This window comes from Rhagoletis zephyria, unplaced genomic scaffold, assembly GCF_001687245.7.
Source record: "Rhagoletis zephyria isolate East Lansing unplaced genomic scaffold, Rhagoletis_zephyria_1.1 Rzeph_scaffold_04298, whole genome shotgun sequence".
NCBI classification, from domain to species: Eukaryota; Metazoa; Arthropoda; class Insecta; order Diptera; family Tephritidae; genus Rhagoletis; species Rhagoletis zephyria.
The window spans coordinates 26,288-52,141 of NW_016161381.1; the positions used below are offsets into that span (position 1 = coordinate 26,288).

Genomic DNA, 25,854 nt, shown 5'->3' on the forward strand with positions numbered 1-25,854 from the left:
GATTTTTTTTTATGAAAAAAAGGAAGTAAATACTTGTTGATATAATTAATTTAGTTAATTACAATGATTTGAACTTAACTCGGCGGAAGAAAATTGTCTTCGCAATCGGAATTCAATTGCAACCAGAGTCGATTTAAGAAACCCAACAGCTAGTACGATAAAGAAATTGAAATGTATGTTAAAGAAAGTCAGAACAACAAGAAATATACATACATGTATATCCTGTTTTTGTCCATCTGAAAGAATTTTAAAAGTTCTATAAAAATTTACTATGCATGAAATGCAACCGTGTACACCAGCTGGCAGGGAAACTTGCAAATGCCTGCAAATTTGCTTTCGCGCAAAAATGAGCAAATTTCTCAACATGAGAGAGAATTTTTTCTTACTCTCTGATATTTTGAGTGTTCGATAATTCTTGCTGGATTTTCGACGAACAAACCTATTGCCTACATCAAAGCTGTTAAGTCGGCACTTTGTATTTATATATGCACATGTATAACAATTCTTATTTCTTGACTCGAACGGTTTTCAAAAGCCTAATTTCATTTGCTCTGTATGATCATCTCTTAAAACGTTTGCCAATTATGTATGTAGGGACGTTATTTACCTTATTTTAATCCAAGTGCCATACAATTTTACATAAATATGTAGATTTTTTTTTTACTTCCTATCATGAAGCGCTAACCTGACGTCACTTAATAATAATAATAATAATAATAGATTGGCGCTTACACATAGGTATGTACACATGTTAGTGTTTGGCCGAGCTTCTCCTCCGATTTGTGACGTGCACCTAGAGGTTGTCACCCAAAGGGGAGGGACCTACAGTTTTACGTCGACTCCGAACGGCGATTATATTTTTATGAGAAGCTATGGCTATTAGAAAAAAACTTGTTTGTTTTATTATTATTTTTTAGATGTTGTGTTGAACCGGGCTTGAACCCACGCGCACTGCACAGCGGCCGCCACCTACATTAGCATTTTTCATAGCCATATTAAGAAGGTAACACACATCACCAGCGCGCTTGTACGTCGTCTAATGATATACTAAGATTTAAATCCACGAAGCACTACCTATCTACTTCTAAAATTTGTCAAAATCCTTATAGCCTTATTCATGAAAAATAAAGTAGGTTTAAAGAGCTTTATAAATTTACATACCTTATTTTTTATGAATAAGGCCATTAGTTTGTAATTGTCTATAACACTTTTCTTTTCTTGAAAAATTAACTATGAGTTGTAGCATTCACCTACTAAAGCAATTCTAAAACTAAAAAAAAAAATAAATACTGAATAAAATACATACATAAATATGTATATTAAACAATTATTAGGGGTATTCTTTTAGTCTTGCAAAGCCCTTGCAGCGTGCACAGATTGCACGGTAAAAACCGGCTTTCGTATGGGACAACTTTGCAAACCGTGCAATCCGTGCACCATGCAAGGACTTTGCAGAACTCGGAGAATACCATATTTTGTAAGCAACATAATGTTAATTACAGTTTAAGTGTCTATAAATTAAGAAATGTAAACGCCACCACATACGAGTACACGCATGCATTGACACTTTGATTAACAGCAGCAACTGCAACACCAACATCACGACTCCTTAGCTGGGCGATTGCCTCAAAAACAGAAACGAAATTAAAAATTCACTACTGAAGCCTATTAGCACATTTATCACAGCACTTTAACACACTGTATGGGTAAGCAAGAGGTTACGTACTGACATAGTATGTACTAAAAGTAATTGCATATTCAAATACATTTGTATGTATGTAATAACTACTCTCATAGCATATATACATACTTACATAAAATATATGCATAAATTAAGATCATTCTCTCAAAATCTGCAAATGCAAACTTCTCAAACTCTTTCCAGTTTAGTCTTAAAGTTATGAAGACAAAGTTGCGTTCCAACAAATATTATTCGCATAGGCTAATTCAATAAATAAATTAGACAAAAACATAAATGACGGTAAGGAAATTGCAAATAAACAAAGTATCAAGAATTGCATTAGATATTCATTCCGTATTGGGGCTTTAATAAAATTAAATTACAGAAAACAAAACAAAAATTATCTTCTAGTTCTTCTAGGAGAACTCATCAAACCAATTATAAAATCAATTAAAAAAATTAATTGAAACATATTAAATCGTATGTATTGAAAAACAAAACAAAAAAAAACGGTATTGCTGCGAGGTATAATGATTTAATGAACATGAGCCTAGTTACATTTCTACTAAACAAACTTAACTAAACTATTGTAACTTAACTCACTAAACTAAAACTATAGAAACATAAAAGAAAACAAATGGAATGAAGAAATACAACTATGAAAACGCTATGTGCAACACATTTTTTTACTTATACATCTACTTATATTTTAAACTTAATATTCAATTTTATGAATCTAAATTATATACAAATAAAATAATCAACAACAAAGCAAGATATTGATGAAATCCGAAATAAAGAAAAAAATTAAGTCTTTTACTTACTTGGTGGAGGCCAGAGATCTGGTTGTTGTGTACGCGTCCATAGTTTAAAGAGTCGGGAAGTTTAATGTGCCCTTCGCAGTATATCTTTTCACAACCTATTTAACTGAAAAAAATAACGTACGGTTTATTAATAGCGCGAATAGCTTTTCCTGCAAATCCTGAAGTACCTGAAACAGGCTTGGTGAGTTTTTATCCGCCCTGTTCTTATGAATTTGGCTTAACTCACTTGGTTAACTTTTAAACCCAGGCTTGTAACTTTCTCATCAAAACAATGCATTTAGCATAATTTGCAATTCTTTTCTCAACACTCACTTCATTTCTTGCATTTTCTGTTGAACTTAGCTCATTAAATATACTCGAAAAAATAAAAAAAATCGAAAACGTTTGCTCACGTTACAAAACGGCGCCATTATAAATTACCGTATAGGAAATGCTTCGTTTTTCCAAAATGCCAAAAAAACGAACAAACTTATAGGGCTACCAGATCTTATTAGTTATTTGCTATTACGTGAATGAAGCTACGTTTACATTTCACATAAGGATTCCTGGTAATGCATTTTATAGCCCAGTTATGCATACTTAGCTTTGCATGAGAGTTGTCACATAAGAATCTGTTAAATGGGCTTTACGTGTAACTTCCGTCCCTAAATTGGAGCGCTAAGCGTTGCGTTATCCATTGTCAACGAGTGTCAGCGCGCGCTATCACCAAATCGACGCGTCGTTATTTTTGACGTTTTCTCAGGTCCTCTCGTTTTTATTCTCGTTTCCTCTTCCACTTTTTTGTACCTTCTCTTTCTTTCCGTCTTCTGCATCCAACTTCAATATGTGACGCCCTGTCAAAAATGAAAATTCCATTTGCTCGGCGTTAGCGCCGCGTTTTTGTCGGATGCTTCATACAAATTGTATGAGCATGAGGATTTTTGACAGTTGCTTGACGCGCCAATTTAGAGATGGCAGTAAGCGGTTACCCAACGCGTTGCACTTAACATGTAGAATTCTGTTGGGTTTTGATTTTTACGTAAATATGGTATAGCAGTGCAAGCATGATCCAACTACACAAGATCTGACAAGATGAAGCGAAAGAAAAAAGTAATTTTCAGGCTGACGTTTGTAATTTCGGCGCCATGATATTTTCTTTGAAAAGTAAACAAATAATATCAAGACGAAGCATAAAGAAAAAAATGCAAGCAATTTTGCAGCACATGTTTGTGCTAATCAATTTATTATTTTGTACGTGTTTTTGCAACCAATCACCGCGCACTTCATTTTAATTACATTTGCACAAAAAATGTATTGAAAATTGCTTAAAAATCAAGCAAAACAGAAATAGCAAACTTCAAAATTACGAACGTCACACACTTTTTTCTGAATTGCTATTACAAATGGCTGCTTCTCAACCGGTCAGATCTGTTCTAATTGGTTCATGCTGTGCAAGTATGCATAACTGGGTTATTAGAATAAGGCGACGAATACACAAGGAACATTGTTACAAACACAAGTTTCAAACATGCAATGGGCACGTTCAGAAGGCGCAACAGCTCAGTAACTGTTGCGTATTTACCTTCTGAGCGCATTGTTGTGTACTTCTGATCAACTGAACAGTTGCGTGTTAGATGATCGTAATATTTTTCTGATCATTTGAGACAACATGTTGGTGTGTACCTTTGAGAGTTGAATTTGACAGCTAATGTATCAAGGCGTTCAGAAGACGCATAACGATCACTCACCCAATGGGTAGGTTCAGAAGACAAAATGCGATCAAAATTTCTACCAAATTAACGACACTTTTTACTCAATATCTCGGAAACTAGAGGAGATATCCAAAAATGGAGAACGCCATTTTTAAGATATTGATTAGTTTAATATGACTGCACTACCAACTAAATTTTTACTAAATTATCGAAAAAGTTGTAGTCAATATCTCGGAAACTAAATGATATATCTAAGAACTGATAACACCAATCGAAAGACCTTATTTTAAAATATATAACTGCATCTAGAACTAAAAATCGTCAAAATGGCGCTTACGACAATCTTTGACCCAGGCGACGATATGTATGTGTTCCTTTTATTTTGCACGTGTAAATTGNCTCCGGGGTTAGCAATCTAAAGCCCACCCCTAGCTCTTACTGCCAATATAGGAGTATTACATATGTATATGGTTATTATACACTTTTCCAATAAAATCTTGCAGGTTCCAGTACAAATTAGTACTTACTTTTTGTTACTATACACACCTAATATTAGCAAACGTATAGAAATGCGACCCTGTATGGACAACGTAATGGCAGCTCGTTTTTATAAACAGATAAACGTCACCTTTGTCAACAGTTGTTCTGTACGATTTGTGTGAAACAGAGTAATTTTTTCTAATTATTCCAGCACTTTGAATTTAATAAGCATTTTAAAATTATGCCTTGTTGGTATTATGATAAAAAGGATTTACGTGATACACCTTCCATCCTCGATGGCATATCATTTGAGACAGAACGTCGGTATCGCAAAGAAGGTGCTCGCTTTATTATGAATTGTGGCACACAAATGGGACTGGGTCACAACACGATGGCTACCGGCGTAGTATACTTTCATAGATTTTATATGTTTCACTCTTTCAAAAGCTTTCCACGATATGTTACTGCATGCTGTTGCCTTTTTCTGGCTGGCAAAGTTGAAGAGACTCCGAAGAAATGTCGCGACATTATAAAAATAGCAAGGACATTATTATCGGACAATTATTTTTATTCCTTTGGCGATGATCCTAAAGAGGTGAGTACTGAAACTACGAATATGTATTTAGTACATTTATAATTAAACCTTTTTCAATCACTTTTTAGGAGGTTATGACATTAGAGCGTATTTTGTTGCAAACTATTAAATTTGACTTACAAGTGGAGCATCCCTACACGTTTTTGCTTAAATATGCCAAGTGCTTCCGTGGTGATCAAGTTAAATTACAGAAAATGGTACAAATGGCGTGGAACTTTGTTAATGACTCTTTAAGTACCGTTGTATGCCTGCAATGGGAGCCTGAGATAATAGCGGTTGCACTAATACATCTCGCTAGTAAGCTTAGTAAATTCACTGTGGTCGATTGGGTGGGACGTCAGCCCAGTCATAATCGCTGGTGGGACATGTTCGTTTCGGATGTTACAATGGAAATCCTTGAAGATATTTGCCATCAAGTTTTGGATCTCTATCAACCTAATCAAAAGGAACCATCTGAGGCAAACAGTCCACCTCAGAAACCTCCAAGCCGCGCTGATAGCCCTACGCCTACAAAGCCGGTAATAACAACAGCTAGCACTGGTTCACCTGCTGCAAAAGTAAAACCAGCGCCAGCTACTATTACCACGACAACAGTACCAGCATCATCCGCTGTAGTACCACCGGCTGCAGAGCTTACTAACATTCAGTCCATCAAATCACTCGCTAACTCTGGGCCAATAGCGCCTACGGTTAGTGAGCCTGCCGCTATACCAACGGTCGGAATGGCTTCAACTTATCACAACATATATCCGCCTCCGGTCACAACCCATCAAATACATTCACTATACAATTCTGCAACACCCGCCCCGCCGCAAGCACCTACGCATAGTTATGGCGCTCCAGGTGGTCCATCTGGAGTCGTGCCTCCTCCCCTTCCGCCGGCAATGGGGCCCTATGGCATGCCACCGGCTGCAGCTTGGGGAGGGCCAGCGTTGAATTCAAATTCTCATTATCCATCAAATGTGCCCGCCTCGATGCCAGCAGGGCCGAGTGGTGGTGGCGGAGCTCCGCAGCATGGTTATCAGGGATCACAGTACTCCAGACGTAATTACCTGTGATGTAAAGTTTGCTATCACTCGTCAAAAAACTAAACTAATTATGTTGTTTATATAGTCGCTTTTAAAAAATTTATGTTTTTAATAATTGTATGCATTGTATACATGGGATTAAAAATAAGTTAGAATAAAACAAGTGTGTGTTAATGGGACTTGGGTCTATGCGCAGAAGAATATTTTTAATTGTAAAGTCTAACACCGTATTTGTAATTGTAATCGAATAAGAGTCGTTTATCTACTACTAGTCGACACTCGCAATAGGGGTGTAAGCACCTTGCGTTGAATCTGCTCCAAAACCAACCCCCGAACCCTGTAAGAATAATTTATTTGATTACGACATTCAAGATTTTGCAAAAATTGAAATTTCCTTAACCGTATTCGGAAAAACAATGAGTCGGGAGACAGGATTTAGTATAATGTGCAATTCGCAGGATACGATTGCGAATGATGCATTGGTCTCAAGCCGTTGAATAACTCTTGCCAGATAAACGTGAAAGGAATAGTTCTGATAATAGCAAGTCAATATTCACATGTGTCATCAAATACTTCTTGTGGTTTAAATTATAAATGGCACACTATATCAAAGCCAGCCTCCCGACTTAAGCTACTATTCCATATGACCACTGATATGTATGCGATTTTAGAAAACTATATGTTTTGTAAAATGTATGAAAACAGTGCACCGATAAATTTGCCATCATTTTGGGAATTTTTTGGAAACTCTGGCATCTCTGCGCATACATGTCATCAGCAAATTTCAATAGCAATCAGTGGACAAGTTTATTTGCGGAAAAGTGTTAAATGCGTGAAAAACAAGTATAAATCTTTATAAAAGTCACGGAATTAATTCGGCTAATACCAAAAGGATAGGTAAGAACAACATTAATAAAAGCACAGCCTGACACGCACAAGAAACCGTCCAAAGACCGTTCCTGTCCTTGCTCATAAAGTATGCGTCGTCGTGGCTACTTTTTCGTTGACTATAAACAGCTAGCAATGCAGTAATAATCTAAGGATATGTGAAGCTGCGTATAATGTTCCGCGGAATCCATTTGCCAGCGGTGTATGTACGCCCGCCAGCGATGTTGTGAAATTAAAGCAAAAATGACGTGGTTTTGTTTTGGATATTAGAGACTACAACCCGGACTTCTTCTATTGAAACCAAAAATATGACGAAGCATATCAAAGGGGCATATGTGTGTATATATAACGCCGCCACTGATCTCATACCCGAGCCCATTATGGCCAACCCGGATTTGCAATCAAACCGTGAGCAATGGAAAAAAATGTTGCTGATGCAAACGTAAACAAACTTTGACATACATTTGACAACCCTCCATCAACACCGAATCTCAATAGCATGACACTTAATTTTTTTATTGCATGCGATATTAAGTGCATTTTGGAGCAAGCATGCAGCAAACGATAGGTCAATAGTTGCGTTCCCTAACTCGCAAGAAATTTCTTGCAATTTACAGGAATTTACCAGAAAGCGTTCCCCGCACTCGGTTCTCTGGCTTTTTTGGCCTTTTGACAGTTTTACAGGTTTTAACCCAGAAAAGTTTGGGAACGCAACTAATATTTTAAAATAGACGGAAGCTGTTTTAACGGTACTGACTGAAAAAAATGCAATTAAATTAAAAGGGTTGCACACAGTCATCTGCTGGCTCTTCGGGCATATGATGTTCCAAATTCTTTTATTTATAAATTTATAAATATACTTATATATAGGCGTTGATAGCGAAAAGCTTTATAAAATAACACTACTTTTACGCATAAAGATATGTAATTTTTAGCTCCTAATTATTAGATTATGGGTGTATTAGAACGCTTTAGTTCATACTTTTTGCCATACAAATTACGAACTAATTTTTATTTGTTAAAAATTGTTTACATTTAACTTCAAATTTAGAAGTTTTCTATTTGTTGGCATTGCAGGTGCATAGCTACATACATATCTGCTATCTTATGGATCGATATTCGGTGTAAGAAGAATAAGAACAAGCATCTACCCTTATTTTCCCTGGATTTTTCCACCAACTTACCAGTCTGGTTGGAGACTTTCGCAAGCAAAAGCAGATTTAGTCGATAATTGTGTGTTATTCGTGCTGTGCAGGTGTATCCTAAGAAAATGTCCTATGTAGGTTGAATAACGGTTTTAAATATCAACACAAATACAATAAACTAAAAAAAAAAATAATAACTTGCATATTTTTATAGCGTCTGAAAGCAACGAAATGTCCAACGGACGAATTGTCGGTGACCAACAAGGCCATCGTGAATATCAACGATTTTCCAGAAGATGTTAAGTACGTAACACGAAAAAAGAGGGCGACGTGTGGGGTGGTATTTATTGAAGAAAAAATGCATAAATAAAAAATGCTCAATTGCCTCCCCCCACTCATAGATTTACGAATTCATTATGTATTTAGTTTTAAAAATAATTAAACTTCCACATTTTCAAGGTATGCCGACATATCACCTGGCCCCGGTCAACATTATATATTTGCATTGGCACACACCAACGAAGTAGCGAGGGGTCATGTAGGCTTTTCGTTGGTGCAACGAAAATGGGCAACCCTTTCCATTAATCAGGATATTGATGTGAGACCATATCGTTTCGATGCCAACTCCGATGTCATAACTCTTGTATCATTCGAGACAGACTTCTTACAAAAGAAAATGTAAGTGATTGACTGCATTATTGATTTATTCATATCCAAATTTTAATTTTCATGTTTTTTTGTTTTGATAATTTTTTCCACCACAGTACATCACAGGAGCCCTATGATTCTGACCAGATGGCAAAGGAATTTTTAATGCAGTTTGCTGGCATGCCATTGACTGTTGGGCAGACTTTGGTATTTGATTTTCAAGGCAAAAAACTACTAGGGCTTGCAGTAAAAACTTTGGAAGGTGAGTGTGAGAAAAAAATTCCGTTAACCGTTAACACATTTCTGTCGAGGAATGTTTACGAAATTGAGTGAGAATTTAGGCAAGCAAAAATAATAAGAGTTATTATGAGGACTACAGACTATAAAAATACAATATCTTCCTTTTGGCCTTTACTTCAAATTAGTTCTCTAAAGTAAGGGGCAACTCCCATTGAATTTGGATTTCAAAGAAACATTACATTAACATCTGGCAAGTGATTATTTGTTAAATTATTGTGAGTTTATTGCCAATTAGGAATGCTCGATATTTAAGAACGTATCGATATCATGAATCGATTTAATTCATTGCATCTAAAATCGATATGGCGATATATCGGGCTGAACAATATCGATATCGGAAAAATCGATGCTGAAAATCCTACTCCCAATTCAATAGAGTATTAGACCTGCCTATCAACTCATCTAATTGTGTTATTTCCATCTTGTATATTTACTGAGGATTAAAACGGTATGTCGGTCGACTCAAGCGGTATGTCAAACTTAAAAGCTAAATAAATCACACAAGCTGCTGATTAAACCTACTTTAGTATTTTCCATTACACTTTTTTATAGATGAAAATAAATTTAAACTTAAATATCTATTGCGGGCAAAGTATCGATGTCTTCGATATATCGACCTTGGAATATCGATTAAAAAAATCGATTATCGTGCCATGAAATATCGATATTCAGAATAATCGATACGATATCGAACATTCCTACTGCCAATATAGGAGTATTACATATATGGGTATTTTTGAACCGAATCCTGAGATAGGGCATTCTTTAACCAAATTCTGAGATAAAATTTTGAAATAGGGCGCTCTTGAAAAGTGTTTTGAGAGAGTGCGTTTTCGTACTAGCTGCCGAGATAGGTCGATCTTCCACTCAGCAATCGATATGTAACTGGTGGGGTGCGATAAAGCCATGCGAGATAACGCCATATGGCCTTATCACTCAATTCAAAGAGAGATAAAGCCATATTCGCGCCAAAATTTCTGTATGGCTTTATTTCCAATTTCAAAGAGCGATAAGGCCATATGGCGTTATCTCGTATGGCTTTATCTCTCATGTGATTTTCCCTTTTACGGAATATTTTCTGCTCTATATGCATTCAAGAAGGTGTAAGCATTCTGTAAAAGGGAAAAATCGGTGACATGTCATAGTCCCAACTGGCAAAATCCGGTGGGGTGCGATAAAGCCATGCGAGATAACGCCATATGGCCTTANAAAAAAAAAAAAATATGGCATTATCTCTCAATACGAAGCGTGATAATGCCATATGGCTTTACCTCGCAATTGGATGGGAGATAGAGCCATATGGCGTTATCTCGCATGGCTTTATCGCACCCCACCTATGTAACTATCGATACTACAGTTAAAGGCAATCAACGTTTATTAAAATTTTAAAAGCAGGGCCCNAATTCTGAGATAAAATTTTGAAATAGGGCGCTCTTGAAAAGTGTTTTGAGCGTGTGCGTTTTCGTACTGGCTGCCGGGATAGGTCGATCTTCCACTCAGCAGTCGATATGTAACTATCGATACTACAGTTAAAGGCAATCATCGTTTATTAAAATTTTAAAAGCAAGCAAANAACTCACAATTGACAAAAAAAAAAAAATATGGCATTATCTCTCAATACGAAGCGTGATAATGCCATATGGCTTTACCTCGCAATTGGATGGGAGATAGAGCCATATGGCGTTATCTCGCATGGCTTTATCGCACCCCACCTATGTAACTATCGATACTACAGTTAAAGGCAATCAACGTTTATTAAAATTTTAAAAGCAGGGCCCTTACTCTGTAGTTCGAATCAAAAAGAAATTATATTCGAACGCCTAATCCTTTTTTAGTACCAATCGTTCGAATTCGAACAAATTTACTATCGATTCGAACTACAGAGTAAGGGCCCTGAAAAAATGTTTATTTTACCGCCACAATTTAAGCAAATGGTACCGAAAGGTTGTCTCTTGCCCTTAAAACGATTTATTCACAACCACAGAGTTTCTCAAAAGAAATATCTTAATACTCGTATTTCAAATCATCGTTAACAATTTGAATGAATCTTTGTAAATATTCCCTTAGCTGTAGATCCAAAGTCACTTGGCGAGGGCAAGGAAACGACTTCAAAGAATGTACGTTTTGGTCGTATACTTGGCAATACAATTGTACAATTTGAGAAAGCTGAGAATTCTTCGCTGAATTTACAAGGCAAGTCCAAAGGAAAAATAGTACGCCAGAGTATCATCAATCCAGATTGGGATTTCGGCAAGATGGGTATTGGTGGCTTGGATAAAGAATTCAATGCCATCTTTCGTCGTGCTTTTGCATCGCGTGTCTTCCCCCCTGAGCTTGTGGAGCAGCTGGGCTGCAAACACGTCAAAGGTATACTGCTGTATGGCCCACCCGGTACTGGTAAAACGCTGATGGCACGTCAAATTGGCACTATGTTGAATGCGCGCGAACCAAAAATTGTCAATGGTCCACAAATTTTGGACAAATATGTAGGCGAATCGGAAGCAAATATACGACGACTCTTTGCTGAGGCCGAGGAGGAAGAGAAAAGGGTAAGTAAAGTGCAAAGGAAAGTGGATATACAGTGGTCGAAATAATTATAGCCGCACCACATTTTAACAAGTTTTAATATATTATTTTTGTTGTTATCTTATTTTTTGATAAAAATAGTTTATTCTTTAACAAAACCCGTATAAATTCAAGTTTCAAACTTTGTGCAATATTAAAAAAGAAAATTCAACAAACTTTCGTAAAAATTTCTAGAGTTTTTAATTAGATTTTCCAGAAAGATTCTGAGTATGCAGTTTTGTTGCCCATTGATTTCTGGTAGAATAAAGTGCAAGTTTCAAACGGCTAAAAATTACCGCTGATCTCTAGACTTTTTTTTGTCTAAAAGCTTAAATAGACGGCAGGGCACGATTACGATAAGCGGGGCGACAAATTTTGAACAAGGACGTCGATAGAGGTTTTTGAAGCAAGTATAACGATATATTTTTTTATGGGAAACAAAACTACAGAAGTTATCAAGGGTCAAAGATTAAATTCATAATTTTTTTTTGAATTCAAATATCTTGAAAACAAAAGCACGGATTTCGAAATTTTTGATATCGTTCAATAAGAATTAAGAATGCCTTTAATACGATATACAAATGTTATATACCACTTATAAAGTTTTAGCAAAAATTCAATTCAACTAAAAAATGTTACCGTTATTCCTAAAAACTGAATTCTTTCCAAATAACTTTGAATTTAAATATCGAAAAAAATATTATTTTCGATCCCTGGTTTTAGTAAATGAGCGATATGTGTTTTTTTTATATTATTCTTAAACAAAAGTATAGAAAAATTATGTTACAAAGAAAAAATAACAAATAATAAACGATTTCTCTCTGCAGCTCGGCCCCAACAGCGGTTTGCATATCATCATTTTCGATGAAATCGATGCTATCTGCAAAGCGCGTGGTTCGGTCGCTGGCAATAGTGGCGTACACGACACAGTGGTTAATCAATTGCTAGCCAAAATCGATGGCGTGGAACAGCTAAACAATATATTGGTTATTGGTATGACCAACAGACGTGACATGATTGACGAAGCTTTGATGCGACCCGGTCGCTTGGAAGTGCAAATGGAGATCAGCCTGCCGAACGAAGAGGGTCGCGTGCAAATTCTGAACATACACACAAAGCGTATGCGCGAATTCAACAAGATTGCTCCCGACGTCGATTCCAAGGAGATTGCTGCATTAACAAAGAACTTTAGTGGTGCTGAGTTGGAGGGTTTGGTGCGTGCGGCACAATCCACCGCTATGAATCGATTAATCAAAGCTGATGCCAAGGTACATGTGGATCCACAAGCAATGGAGAAACTGAAAGTAACACGAACTGACTTCCTGCACGCGTTGGAGAATGATATTAAACCGGTGAGTTGAAGAGTGCTTTGAAAATTGAAAATGCTTTTGACTAATTGTGCTTTTGTAGGCTTTTGGCACGGCACAAGAAATTTTGGATAATATGCTTTCACGTGGTATCATCAATTGGGGACAACCTGTGGCCAGTGTACTTGAGGACGGTATGCTGTATGTGCAGCAGGCAAAGGCCACCGAAAGCTCTGGCTTGGTGTCAGTGCTCATTGAGGGCGCACCCAATTCTGGCAAAACAGCGCTGGCTGCTAAATTGGCAAAAATGTCGGATTTCCCGTTTGTTAAAGTGTGCTCACCAGAAGATATGGTCGGCTATACCGAATCAGCTAAATGCTTGCACATTCGAAAGGTAAATTTGGAATGTGCTGTAACATGTATTAAAACAATTTTAAGTTTTTTCTTATCTCTCTTTTTTTGCACCGTAGATTTTCGATGATGCTTACCGCTCTACGTTGAGTTGCATTGTAGTAGACAATGTAGAACGTTTGTTGGATTATGGTTCAATTGGACCACGTTATTCGAATCTCACATTGCAAGCATTGTTGGTTTTGCTCAAGAAACAGCCACCAAAGGGACGCAAATTGCTCATTTTGGTCACTTCAAGTAGACGGTAATGAACTCTTTGTACAACAAATATGTATGATTTTCTAATAGTAACACCTTTTTTTTTATCAATAACTCTTTAGGGCTGTGCTCGAGGAAATGGAAATGTTGACCGCCTTCACATCCAGCTTACACGTACCAAATCTATCAAGTGCCGAACACGTTGTAGCCGTGCTTGAGCATGCAGAGATTTTCAGCAAGGGTGAATTACAGGCTATTGGCAAAAAGATGGCGGGCAAGAGGTGAGCAACAATAGTTTATATAGCTTAGTTCTGGGCACAATATAATTAATAACTTTTGTTTTAAAGGATATTCATTGGAATTAAAACATTGCTCGGTCTCATTGATATGGCGCGGCAAACTGAGCCCCAGCATCGAGCTATTAAATTCCTCTCCAAAATGGAGGAAGAAAATTTCTTGGGAATGAGTAACAAAGAACAGTAACTATACCGTAGAGAATTAAATTTTTCGATAGTGGAGCTTAAAGACGTTTTCTGAATATAAAGAAAAGAAATTGTGTTAAAGTAATAACTTAACAAAAATACATATATGCATACATACATACAAGTGGAAAGCTAAGTACATAAAATGATCAAAAAAATTAATGAAAAACAAAATATTTTATTCTATTACGTAATAATGCTAATCATTTAAAAGAATATGCATGTGCACATGCAGCGATATACATAAATGCATACATTTGGTGGAGCAACATTAATTACTTTGAAGGAAGGCAATTTTTAGCCCATATTGTAAGCAGTGTTGGTGGACGGTTTTCAAGCTAGCCATTAAATAGTGAGAAAACAAACTCACTGTTCCTTTACTCGTTCGGTGTACAGTATTTAGTCAGAAGTCGTTCCCGTACACACATTTACAATATCTTCCGGACTAAATCGAGTAAAGAAACATACTAGAATAGTGATTTGATAGAAGAGCATCAATTACATATATAGTATTACACGAGAATTTTACTAAGGTACATACATACAGATTGAACGAAATAAGAATTAGCAACATTTTGTAGGCTTTAAAATGGAATTAAAACGTAATAAAGGTATTAAATGCGAATTTTTGACCAAAAAAGTTACTGAGTGATATGTGATTGAGTGGTATGAAGTTTATGAGTACCTATTGCCCAAAAGCTACAGTTACGGAAATTGTGTTATATTATAAGTAATGCTAGACTTTCGTGTTTCAACATCCTTCTTAACACTAACACCTCTAAGACCTGATAGCCTCGCTTCGCTTCCTTAAACCGTCCTACATACGGGCTTTCGTTTTTAATACTTATTTCATAACCAAATTTATGTAGTGCATTTGTACAAAGATGCATACTTGTATTTGCAATAGTATCATATACATATAACACATTCGTCATAAATCCCCACATTCCAAAAAATGTTAAGTAAATTTTTGAATTACATAGTAAAGAAAATCAGTGTCGTCAAATCTTTTCAAACATGCAGATTCAACATTCACATGAAATCTATGTATTCTCACTTCCGAAAGAAGATTTCACACAAGCTCTTAAATAAAAGAAAAAATCGAAAGTGAGGCGCTTCTCTGCCTTGCCCTCATAAAGTCCGCTCGATGATGACTACGCCAAAACTGGTTGACTTGTTAATTGTTAATAAATAACTATTATATTAAAGTAAACCATTTAGCTTGCTTTTGTTAGTAAAGATTAGGCAATTTTAAAACCAATTTACCTGCTTGTTAAATCGTAAAAAAATCTTTCAAATGTTATGAGTGTCTAAGTATGCTGTAAGAAACTTTAAAACAAAGTCTCAATTAGTAGTGTTAAGGGAGTTAACTTCATATTTGTAGTACATTTTCTTTAAATATTAAATTGTAAATATAATTTGTAGTAGTATTATATATAACTAAATGCGTACAATCTGTTAGAGAGAATGCTGAGTTTTCTTTTCAAAAATATAATACCTTTGAAAATTGTATTGCTAAAAAACAAAACACAAACCTATTGATAGGATTGAGAAAATGCCCTCATTCACATAGCGAACATTAGCTGACAAGTTATACCTCCCACTAAGGACCATCACTTCAGCGTCAAATCCCTGCCAACTACCCCCTTGCGAATTCAGCGTATTTTTCTAACAGATTGTAATGCATTCGATCTATAGATGCATTTTTTTTTTTTTTCAAACTCTTATAATTAAAATAGTAAAATCAAGCAATTCCAAACTTATTAGGTTCGGGCGTAAGTTAGTGCGTCATGCTTATGCTGATATTTTTTTTTGTAAAGCATTTTGTTTCAGAGTGAAGAATAGCCAGTAAAGTTATGTCAAAAGTCCAATTAGTTAAAACAAAAGTTAAAATATCTATAATATAATATTGTTGATTTCCTCGAGATAAATGGTTAAATTATTTCATTGCATATATGTATGTAAACCATATTTGAAATTAAATTATAACCGAATGCTAATAAAAATAAATTAAAAAATAAAGTAATTAATAACAAAAAAACTCACTGTGATCGAAAATGTTACTGGGTCAAACTTGTGGAAGTGCAGCTGTGCTCAACTCCCCAGGGTACCTCTTCATACCCAGACTAGACTAGAGTCTGAGGCCGAGAATGCGGACAAAGTAGTTGGATGCAGGTGTTTGCCACTTCTGAGTTCAGCCGAGAGAGAGCTATGTAGTTGTTAAGTCTGTCTCTGATATTTTACCACAAGGAGCGTCGATGTTTGGGGCCCGTCGCCGTTGGTTCAGACCCTAACTTATCTGTGTGGTTACGGCGTTCATCTGCAACAGCTAATGCTGACAGATTTCTTGTAAAGGCATATCAACTTCCATGCTCCTATTTTCATTAATATTTCGCTACGGTCCATTCATATATTATCATTTTTATTAAATATTAAATTCGCTAAAGAAATATATTGTGCGCTAAAAAGTTGAATTTCTTCACAAACATTTGGTTACTGTCTTGATAGCGTCTTTAAATCACTGTTTTGCTGTGATTTAATGATAACTTTCCAGTGCGAACACGTCGCTGTAAGCGCTGCAAAATAAAGAAATCATTTTTTATATATTTAGATATAAGCAGTTAAAGTACAACTAACCTGATTGAAAATATCTCTTATTAAGCGATTCCCGTTTCGGTGGCGTTCCTCGCGTACACGCTCTTGTTGCTTCACAACCTCCGGCAAATTTTGAAAATGTCTTTGTGTAATTGCTTTCATTTCTTTAGTGGCAAAGATGCGCAAGCGTTCTAAAATATTCAAGAAAAAGTTTAAAATTATCAAAAATTCCAAAGCGTAAAACACGCAGTTGATTCTCACTTGTTGCAGGCGGTGGCAAACGTTGCAATCGGCTATGCATGGAATTTTCACTTGCATTCTCAATTATATCACGTAGTTCTCTTCCACGTTCTTGACGCAGCGCTTGTATTTGATTAAGTATAGCCTTACGCTCCTTCGTATGGGCTACAAATTGGGGTTTGGCACGTACTAAGTAATCTTGCAGGGCGCATAGTTTCGGTTCAGCGTTCATCAAATCACTCATTTCATTGCTGGGCTTCGAAATAGAGTTAGTGGGTTGCGATGCTGATGTTGTCGTAGTTGTGGTGGTTGACATTGTCTTCTTGTCAAATTGTATAACATAGGCTATGGCTTTTGGCTTTACTTGCACACTAATCGATTGACCCGAACAAACCGGCTGCGGATAGGAGGCGGTCCAGTTTGGCAAATTTCTTGCTTGATTGTGGTCATAGGGCAACCGCCTGCCAAAAATAGGTTGCGTGCGCCGTAAAGAGGCGCCAGTTTGCACACCAACTCCGGCTGTAATAGCGCCCACGCCTGCGACGTCATCATACTGATGTGTAGTTGTTGTTGTGGAACTAGTTGTGTTGCTTGAGCCCATTGGTATGGAGACTTCCGAGGAAATGCAAAATATTGACGAAGTTGACTGTTCGCTATGAATTGTTTGTGTTTTACGTGAATAATTGACTTCAGCGCTCTGGTGTGTTTGAGCTCGCGGCGGACAAGGAGGACATGGCGCACATTGCGGTTGTGTATGTGGGCGTGGCGGTGCGGCAGTTATGTCATTGCATGGCTTTCGAAAATATGCTTGATGGTATGGCCGCTGCTCTGCGACACATGGACAATAGTTGTTGTGCATTTTAAGCGGTACAGAATAATGGCCAACTGCCGCACCTGCCGGCGTATGCGACATTACATTGCAGCGCTGCTGCAATTCATGAATAATCTGCTGTTGCTGTTGAATTAACAACTGCTGTTGTTGATGTAGCAATGACTCATAATGGATGCGCTTCTTGTTGCGGTATTGCTCTAGAAATTCACGCTTGCGCTGCTTTGCAAATGAGCCAACACTCTCCCCGTCATTACTGTCATAGGAAGGCGTATCGATTTTGGAGCGTTGCTGCTGGCGTTGTTTGCTAGCGGACAATTGCTTTGGTGGTGATGACGGTACGGGTGTACCAGACCGTACAGATTCAGTTGGCAGCACTTGTTCTTCTTTCGTAGTAACTGTTTCGGTCACAGTACGAAAACGTGCCTTGCTGGCAGTTAAATTGTCATACGTGTTGGCCGTTTCGGTGGGTTTATCGTAGACGGTTTGGGTTTCTCGCTTGCGTTGCTTCGAACGCTTTATTTTATCATCTAGCACTATAACATCTTCGTTTGATTCTTCAATTATCACTTCTATTTCCTGCATCGGTTTGTTACCACTGCTTAGTGTGGAGGATGTGGTCGGGGTTGTCATAGATGCTATTTGCTGATCTGAGAAAACAGTGTCGTATAACTTGTCAGCTTCATGTGCAGTTGCGTCATTAATTGTCGAATGTATAGTTTCCCCTTCATGATCGCGCTCCATATTCGGTTTGGACAACAGAGAGCGCAATGTTTCTAAGCGTTGAATTTCCGACTGAATCCACTTTAGTTGCGATCTTCGTTCGGTATCCATTTTTTCGCCATTTACGCGCTTTAATATTTTATCACGCTTGGCGGCGTGGCGTGCAAGTTCCAGCTTTTTCTCTTCATATTCAATTTCAGATTTCGTCATAGGATTCAACCACTCGCGCATGGTTGAATTGCCTGCTACGTCTAAATCTGTGTCTGAAGCTCCAGCATTTTCTACATTGATTAGCGTCTTCTGTGTAGTAACATCTCTAGAAGTGGTGCTTGCTTTTGAGACAGAGGAGTCTTTGTCCGAGTGGGCATCTAAATTCAACTCCGCACTTGTAAGCGCTTTTACTAAACTTTTAGATGTTTCCTTTATAGTACTTCCAACTAGATCCGTCAGCCTTGGCGGATTGCCATTTTCAGCATGTGAGTCCGTACGCATGCGCGTCTGCATTGCTTGTGTTTTTCGTACATTCTTACTTTTTTCTTTATCCATTTTCGCTAATGCTTTGGCTGACGTTGTCGGTGGCGATGGTTTGCTTATAACTTAAAATAAAATTTAGGTTAACTAAGACAAATACATACATATATTGAACATTTTTAATCATTTACCATTTACATGTACCAGCTGTTCTCCTCCTTCATCGCTAGTGCTATTTGGGAGCATATCGCTGATATCGATTGGACCTTTCGCCGTTCTCGCAATCGTAACGGTCGAAGTAGATTTAATTGTAGCCTCCATAACAGGATTTGTTGATATATTTTTTCCACTTGCACTGGACTGAGCAGATACAACATTTTCGCAGGGGTTAGCCATTCGTTCCCCTCCATCGGCGACGTTGTCATCTATATTAAGTGTGGATATACGTTTTACAATATCTCGCACAAGTTTTTTCTTTTGCCTTTGATTTAAGCTTCGCGCATCTATGAGTGAACAAAGCAGTTGGATGCCTAAATCCAGTTGTGGAGAATTTAATAATGACGAAGATGCTGTAGAATTTTCTTTATTTTCAGTAAGCATTTGTTTTAAAGTGTCGTGTACTTGTAGTAAGTTCGTTTCACTGGCGTTTTTAGATATACTATCTTTCTTTGAGCTAACCGTTTTATTAGAAGCTAGCATTTCATGTAATCCTGCCACGAATGGATGCATTTGTTTTTGTTGTTGTTGTTGTTTTTGGCGCTCTTTGGTTTTCATTATATGTTTAGGTTTATTATTTATAGACCCTTTCCTCATGGGAACTTCAACATCAGTGGTAGAATGTGTCGATCGCGAGGAATAATAATCGAAACTGCTGGGTGTCGCAGTGTCGGCAGCGGTGGAAGATGTTGCTGATGCAGCGGATGACATAGTAACTTGAACTTCTCGTGATGCAAGTTGAGGCAAGCGCTGCAGTGATGTTTGGGCGTATTGATCATATCTCTTCTGTAGCGACATTGATGTGCCTGTGGACACTAGTTTGGGTCGTGACCCTGCATTAGAAATATCTATTTGATTTTTTGGAGTCATCATAGTGCTAGAAGCCAGGGGTGGAGTGCTGCGGCTGAGAGTATACTTTTCTACATACTGTTTCGATTGATTTGTTTCCTTGGGTTTATTATCTTTTTTAGCTTGATTGGCATCAATTTTTGTGGCCCCATTTTTTTCGGCTTTATGGGTGCTTTTTTGTTTGTCCTGCTTATGCTGATTTGCGCCATCATTAGTAACTTTTGCCTCTTTTTTCGAAGAGCTAATGGATGATATCTCTTGAAAATATTCCTTAAGTACAGAACGCTCTAAAATGCTTATATTACTAGTTGATAAAGACTTCTTATAGCCCACATCCCCTAATGAATCCCATTCGAGCCGCCTGTGGGACTTGGCTATGGACTCAGGAGTTTGCGTTTGTCTTGTGTCAGTGTCTTTTTGCCTACGTGGTGGCGGCGTGTGCAGGTCAGGAGCAGACGACGTACACTAGACGAGAAAGTTACAAAATTATACATACCCATATACATATGTATGTATGTATGAATTTCTAGGCATATACATATATGAGTTCGACTTACCTCATCTCCCTTGGGCTTCTTATATTTTTCAGGCATATTTTTTGTTTCCAAATCAATTGGTACAATGACTTCATTAGCTTCGGAATCGCTTTCTGTAGATGTTTCTGTATCTTGATCAAACAATCGTCTGAAAATGCGTCCTTCATCCTCACTGTGACAACTGCTGATGGTTGTGGTACTGCGGCTCCTGCTTTCACAGTGGTGTCCGCATGGCGAATATAGACGCATATATTTCTCTAAATCACGCTCCTGCCCGAATTTCAGATAATAATCAATTATTTTTTCATTAACCCGGGATGTGCGCGGAAGTTGCGAGACTTTACGCATTGTTGTTTACGTTTTACAAAGCGCCATCGGGCGCGTTGGAAAAATTTGAACAGAATAGGGATTTCGGTAAAACATCGATACATCGAAAATTTTCCACTCGATATAGTCGATGTATCCATTCGATGTTTTTTGAAAACTGACATATCTAGTACATTGAACCATCATTCCTGTTTTTCAATCGTACAAGAAAAAAAAGTGACTTTGAGCAGAAAATTGAAATGGCTCCAATAGGTTCCCTTAAAAATGTTATTAGCTCAGTTGAAGTAATTTATTTCAACTTTCCAACTGAGCCTCTTGTTTAGAGTTATCCCTAGATACTTCGCTCTTCTAGTCAAGTTCACTTTCCTTCGTTTGGTAAATGGGACAATGGTGGACTTGTCCTTTTCAAGGTTGCTAAAATGTTTGGAGATTAATATTTATATTCTATTTTTCGCAAATAAATATTATTGTCGTAAAACCTACCAAAATCCAATCTAATCTACCAACCTACCAAATGGAAATAAACCTTCCTACTTGGTAGAAAAAGCCTATGTGTGGCAACACTGCGGCGCACCTCGCTTGCTAGAAAAAAAGTAAACTGCAAGCGAGATTTTCAAGTAGGTGAAGACGGCCGGTAAGAAATTGTAAAACATCGTAGACTATCGTTATATCGATACGGCTATTCGCGATAAGGTGCAAATGGCCTAGCATCATTGCATTGCAAATTTGTATTGCAAATTATTTGCAATACACAAATAAAATACACGCATTTGCATTTGTTATGGCTTGACAAATTTGCAATACCGAAAATCCATAGCATAAAAATGCTATGCCTTGCAACTCTGGTTGACATTTCTATCAACTGATTAAAAAAGTTTTACCATGACAGTTTAATAAAGGCCGCTCACATGGCATATTTCTGCAATTGCATAAATTTGTCAGCTCTTATGAACCGAATTGCGAATAGCCCTGAAGTTTCTCTGGCGATTTACTGGCTGCATTTCTTCATACATTCCAGATAATCCTATTTCACAGCCAGAATAAACAGAATGCGTTTGAAATATACGTTAACATATCATCAGGAACGTTCTAAAGAATAAGTAAACAAAACAGTTTATTCCAAACGATTGGAATGAATAAAGTAATGTAGCCATTTTAGCATCGTTGCTAATTTTTCCGATGCATCGAAATATAGGTGTATCGATGTTACTCCCCAAAACTTTCGATCCTAATTGGGTGAAGAGTCATTTAAATTGAAATTTCATCACAATTTTTTAAAACGAAATGGGCTTTCTTTTACAACAACTCCTTTCATAGGATTCTTTTACTATAATATGTAGTATCACGTAGGTGGAAATTGTTTTTGTAAAATACCGCATTTTATTTTTATAGATCTTTCTCTCTCATATTACTAAAAATTTTGTTGTGGATATGCCTCTCTGATCCTCATAGCCTCATATGTTTGGTTTTCGTTTAATAAAACAATTTATTGTTTGAGGTTTGTTTTTTACAGTTTACTGTATAATAAAACGTTGTTCTTTAAGAGCGAAATACACCACACAAGCGGTTTGACAAACCAAGCGAAATTTCCCTTTGCTTCAAGCCATTTGTGCTGTGTATGGGGGTGTTTGAAGGTTTGACAAACCGCCGTCAAACCTTCAAACACCCCCATACACAGCACAAATGGCTTGAAGCAAAGGGAAATTTCGCTTGGTTTGTCAAACCGCTTGTGTGGTGTATTTCGCTCTTTACTTGACAACTTTTAGGTATTTTTTTTTTGGAAATTCTGGTCAGAAAATTTTTTGTCGTGTGGCACCCATGGTCATGGCCATGAAGGAGTTAAAAAATATTGCGCAATATTTCTGCAAAACAGATGCTTCTGTCCAGGGTTGCCCACTCTGCTTAGCTATGAAGTACCATATTTACGATAAAAAAGTATCAAATTTAAGCTTAGTATCCAGTTCTTAAGAAAACGGTCAAGAAAAAATTGCCATTATTTCGCGTGTGTGTCCAAGGAATTTTGACATTTTTGATACCTCACAGCCTGTTGCCTCACTCTTTCCTCAAGAAATAATGGAACGGGCATATATTTCTGTTGCAAACCTGGGTTGCCTTATGCTCTTTCTTCACAAAAAACTTTAGAAAACCGTAGTAGAAAGCGTACTAAATTTCTGAAGAACTGCGTACTGCCTTAAGGAAATTTGACTCAAGAAAATTTCTTAACCATTTCTTGTACGTCATTTTATATGGAGTTTTTGCTTTTCTTAAGAGCTGGATACTAAGCTATAAAATAAAAGTTCCAAAAGAGGTGATATTCGTTCTTATTCTCCCCATTCAGCAATAATATCAGAAACACATTTCTAGAACAAAATTCCAGTGCCAAAGTAAGATAAACCAATTGTATGCACTATAGAAATTAGAAAATTTTAGTTGAAAAAAAAGTATGTACATGCAAAGGATATCACAAAAATTTACTAAAATATTCATATTTTCCAAAAGAGCCATTTTGGGTCTTTGTGATAAATTGAAAAAAACGGCGTGGTTTGAGGGAAGTTGGCAGCCCTGCTTCTTTCCCAATTTTTTTATTTTATCGCAATATTTGTCCAACCAAATGAAATCGTTCTTAAGATCTGGCAGCTCTGCTCAGAAGGTATATTTGCAAATTACTTGTTTTATTTCACCTGTGCTTATATTTGATTAAAAAAAGTGAACTTATTAAATAAGCCATAAAAATGAGTTTTAAAACTCTCGCAATTTAGTACATGTGTGGAAAAGTTAGAAAAAATCTCTTTTAATCGCTTGAAATACTCGTTTCTAAGTCCGTTCTCATCCACTAGCTTTCGTCGCCCGTGTTTTTGTTATTGGTTTTCTTGGTATCAACTGGGGCAGCAGCAGCTTGAGCCGCGCTTGCGACACGTCGACAGATACGAATGTCGGCTGCCAGCGGAGTTGATAAATATCTTTAGAAAATATCAAATTATCTTGCGAATTTCAGTTTCTATTGAAAATGCGTGTTAGTAATGTACGCGGAGGCCGGCTTTGCCGCTTAATCTTTTGCTGTTTGATCATATTGCCGCTAATTTATCTGCTGGTAACATGGAACGATGCCAAGCGTGGACCAAATGGCTTCCATGGCAAACCCGCAAGATCCATATACAAGAAATTAGAGGGAAGGCCACGTGAGGTGCCGAAACTTGTCGAAGGTATGTTAATTTGTTTCAGACAAATAAATAATTTTAATTTATCTTTAGGTAGGTATCTTCTATTTATAAGATTTTACCTGTTTTATCATAGCCGGTATTTTAGTAATAAAGTTCATTGACTGCCACTGACCTTGCTGCGCTTTAATATATCATACACAAAAAAAAACTAACATTGAACTTGGTTAAGGTAAAGAGAAAGCCAGTAGCCAACTGTGTTAACATAAGAAAGGTTATTTTACATGTTTGATATATGGGTGCATGTACATACATACATATTGTACCTTCATTTTGTCTTTAGAATGCTAGTATCGCTCTGTGTTTACTTATTGAAAACCTACCAAAAATATACCATTTGAAGTATTTTAAAAGTATTTTTGTTAGAATAATATATTAAGTAACTGTTTTGCTGTTTTCAGGACTTGGTAATTTCGAACCGAAAAATGCAGAGGAACGTTCCGGACCAGGCGAAAATGGCGAAGCACACCAACTCTCTGCTGACAAGAAGAATAAAGCAGACGAGTCAGAAATGGAATATGGCATGAATATCGCATGCTCCGATGAGATATCAATGCATCGTTCTGTGCGTGATACGCGTTTAGAGGAGTGTAAACGTTGGGACTATCCATATGATTTACCAAAAACTAGCGTCATTGTTGTTTTTCATAATGAAGGATTCTCAGTGCTTATGCGCACTGTTCATTCAGTGATTGACCGCTCACCGAAACATGTATTGCATGAAATTATTTTGGTTGATGATTATTCAGACAAGCAAGACTTACGTGAGAAATTAGAAAAGTATCTGGTTCAATTCGATGGATTAGTAAGACTGATCCGCAATGAAGAACGCGAAGGACTTATCCGTACACGCTCGAGGGGTGCACAAGAAGCCACAGGTAATGTAATGTTTAGTTGTTTTACATCGATTTTTTTATGACTATTTTATTTCTTTACCTACAGGCGAAGTAATTGTTTTTCTCGATGCTCATTGTGAAGTGAATACGAACTGGTTACCACCGCTCTTAGCACCCATATACCGGGATCGAACTGTCATGACTGTGCCTATTATTGATGGGATTGATCATAAAACCTTCGAGTATCGCCCTGTTTATGGTGGCGATTCGCATTTTCGCGGAATATTTGAATGGGGCATGTTGTACAAAGAAAACGAAGTGCCTAGACGGGAACAAAGACGCCGTGCTCACAATTCAGAGCCATATCGCAGTCCTACACATGCTGGTGGTCTATTTGCCATTAATCGCGAATACTTTTTGGAATTGGGTGCATACGATCCAGGTTTATTGGTATGGGGTGGCGAAAACTTTGAGTTGAGCTTCAAAATATGGCAGTGCGGTGGCAGCATTGAGTGGGTTCCGTGTTCGCGTGTAGGCCATGTTTATCGCGGCTTCATGCCTTACAACTTCGGCAAATTAGCGCAGGCAAAGAAGGGCCCGTTGATCACAATCAATTACAAACGTGTCATTGAGACATGGTTTGACGATACACACAAGGAATACTTCTATACAAGAGAACCGCTGGCCCGGTATCTCGATATGGGCGACATAAGCGAGCAATTGGCGCTGAAGAAGCGTTTAAATTGTAAATCCTTCCAGTGGTTTATGGAC

The 25,854-nt window shown here is 37.3% G+C and overlaps 4 protein-coding genes across 4 annotated transcripts; 3 read left to right on the top strand and 1 right to left on the bottom strand.

Annotated features, from left to right (window-relative positions):
- The first annotated feature begins 4,830 nt into the window (after positions 1-4,830).
- On the top strand, positions 4,831-8,277 carry CycK (cyclin K). Its single transcript, XM_017625868.1, has 3 exons — positions 4,831-5,271; positions 5,340-7,196; positions 8,265-8,277. The coding sequence occupies exons 1-2, from the start codon at positions 4,918-4,920 to the stop codon at positions 6,327-6,329; spliced, it is 1,344 nt and encodes a 447-aa protein (XP_017481357.1). The 5' UTR covers positions 4,831-4,917; the 3' UTR covers positions 6,330-7,196; positions 8,265-8,277.
- Positions 8,278-8,361: 84 nt separating this feature from the next.
- comt (comatose) lies at positions 8,362-15,981 on the top strand. The gene is made up of 11 exons (XM_017625867.1): positions 8,362-8,466; positions 8,547-8,635; positions 8,792-9,010; positions 9,097-9,242; positions 11,348-11,829; positions 12,673-13,197; positions 13,256-13,546; positions 13,623-13,807; positions 13,884-14,042; positions 14,109-14,240; positions 15,267-15,981. The coding sequence occupies exons 1-11, from the start codon at positions 8,458-8,460 to the stop codon at positions 15,352-15,354; spliced, it is 2,325 nt and encodes a 774-aa protein (XP_017481356.1). The 5' UTR covers positions 8,362-8,457; the 3' UTR covers positions 15,355-15,981.
- Positions 15,982-16,644: 663 nt separating this feature from the next.
- Positions 16,645-21,380, bottom strand: LOC108370533 (uncharacterized). Its single transcript, XM_017625866.1, has 5 exons — positions 20,724-21,380; positions 19,293-20,631; positions 17,100-19,226; positions 16,881-17,029; positions 16,645-16,819 (listed from the first exon to the last, which is right to left on the bottom strand). Exons 1-5 carry the CDS (start codon positions 21,048-21,050, stop codon positions 16,757-16,759), a joined length of 4,005 nt encoding a protein of 1,334 aa, XP_017481355.1. The 5' UTR covers positions 21,051-21,380; the 3' UTR covers positions 16,645-16,756.
- A 2,315-nt stretch (positions 21,381-23,695) lies between these two features.
- On the top strand, positions 23,696-25,851 carry LOC108370530 (N-acetylgalactosaminyltransferase 7-like; the record flags this gene model as incomplete). The annotated part of the gene is made up of 3 exons (XM_017625863.1): positions 23,696-24,232; positions 24,649-25,125; positions 25,190-25,851. Coding segments are annotated over exons 1-3 (1,335 nt in total), but the record flags the coding sequence as incomplete, so codon positions are not given.
- Between the last annotated feature and the right edge of the window lie 3 nt (positions 25,852-25,854).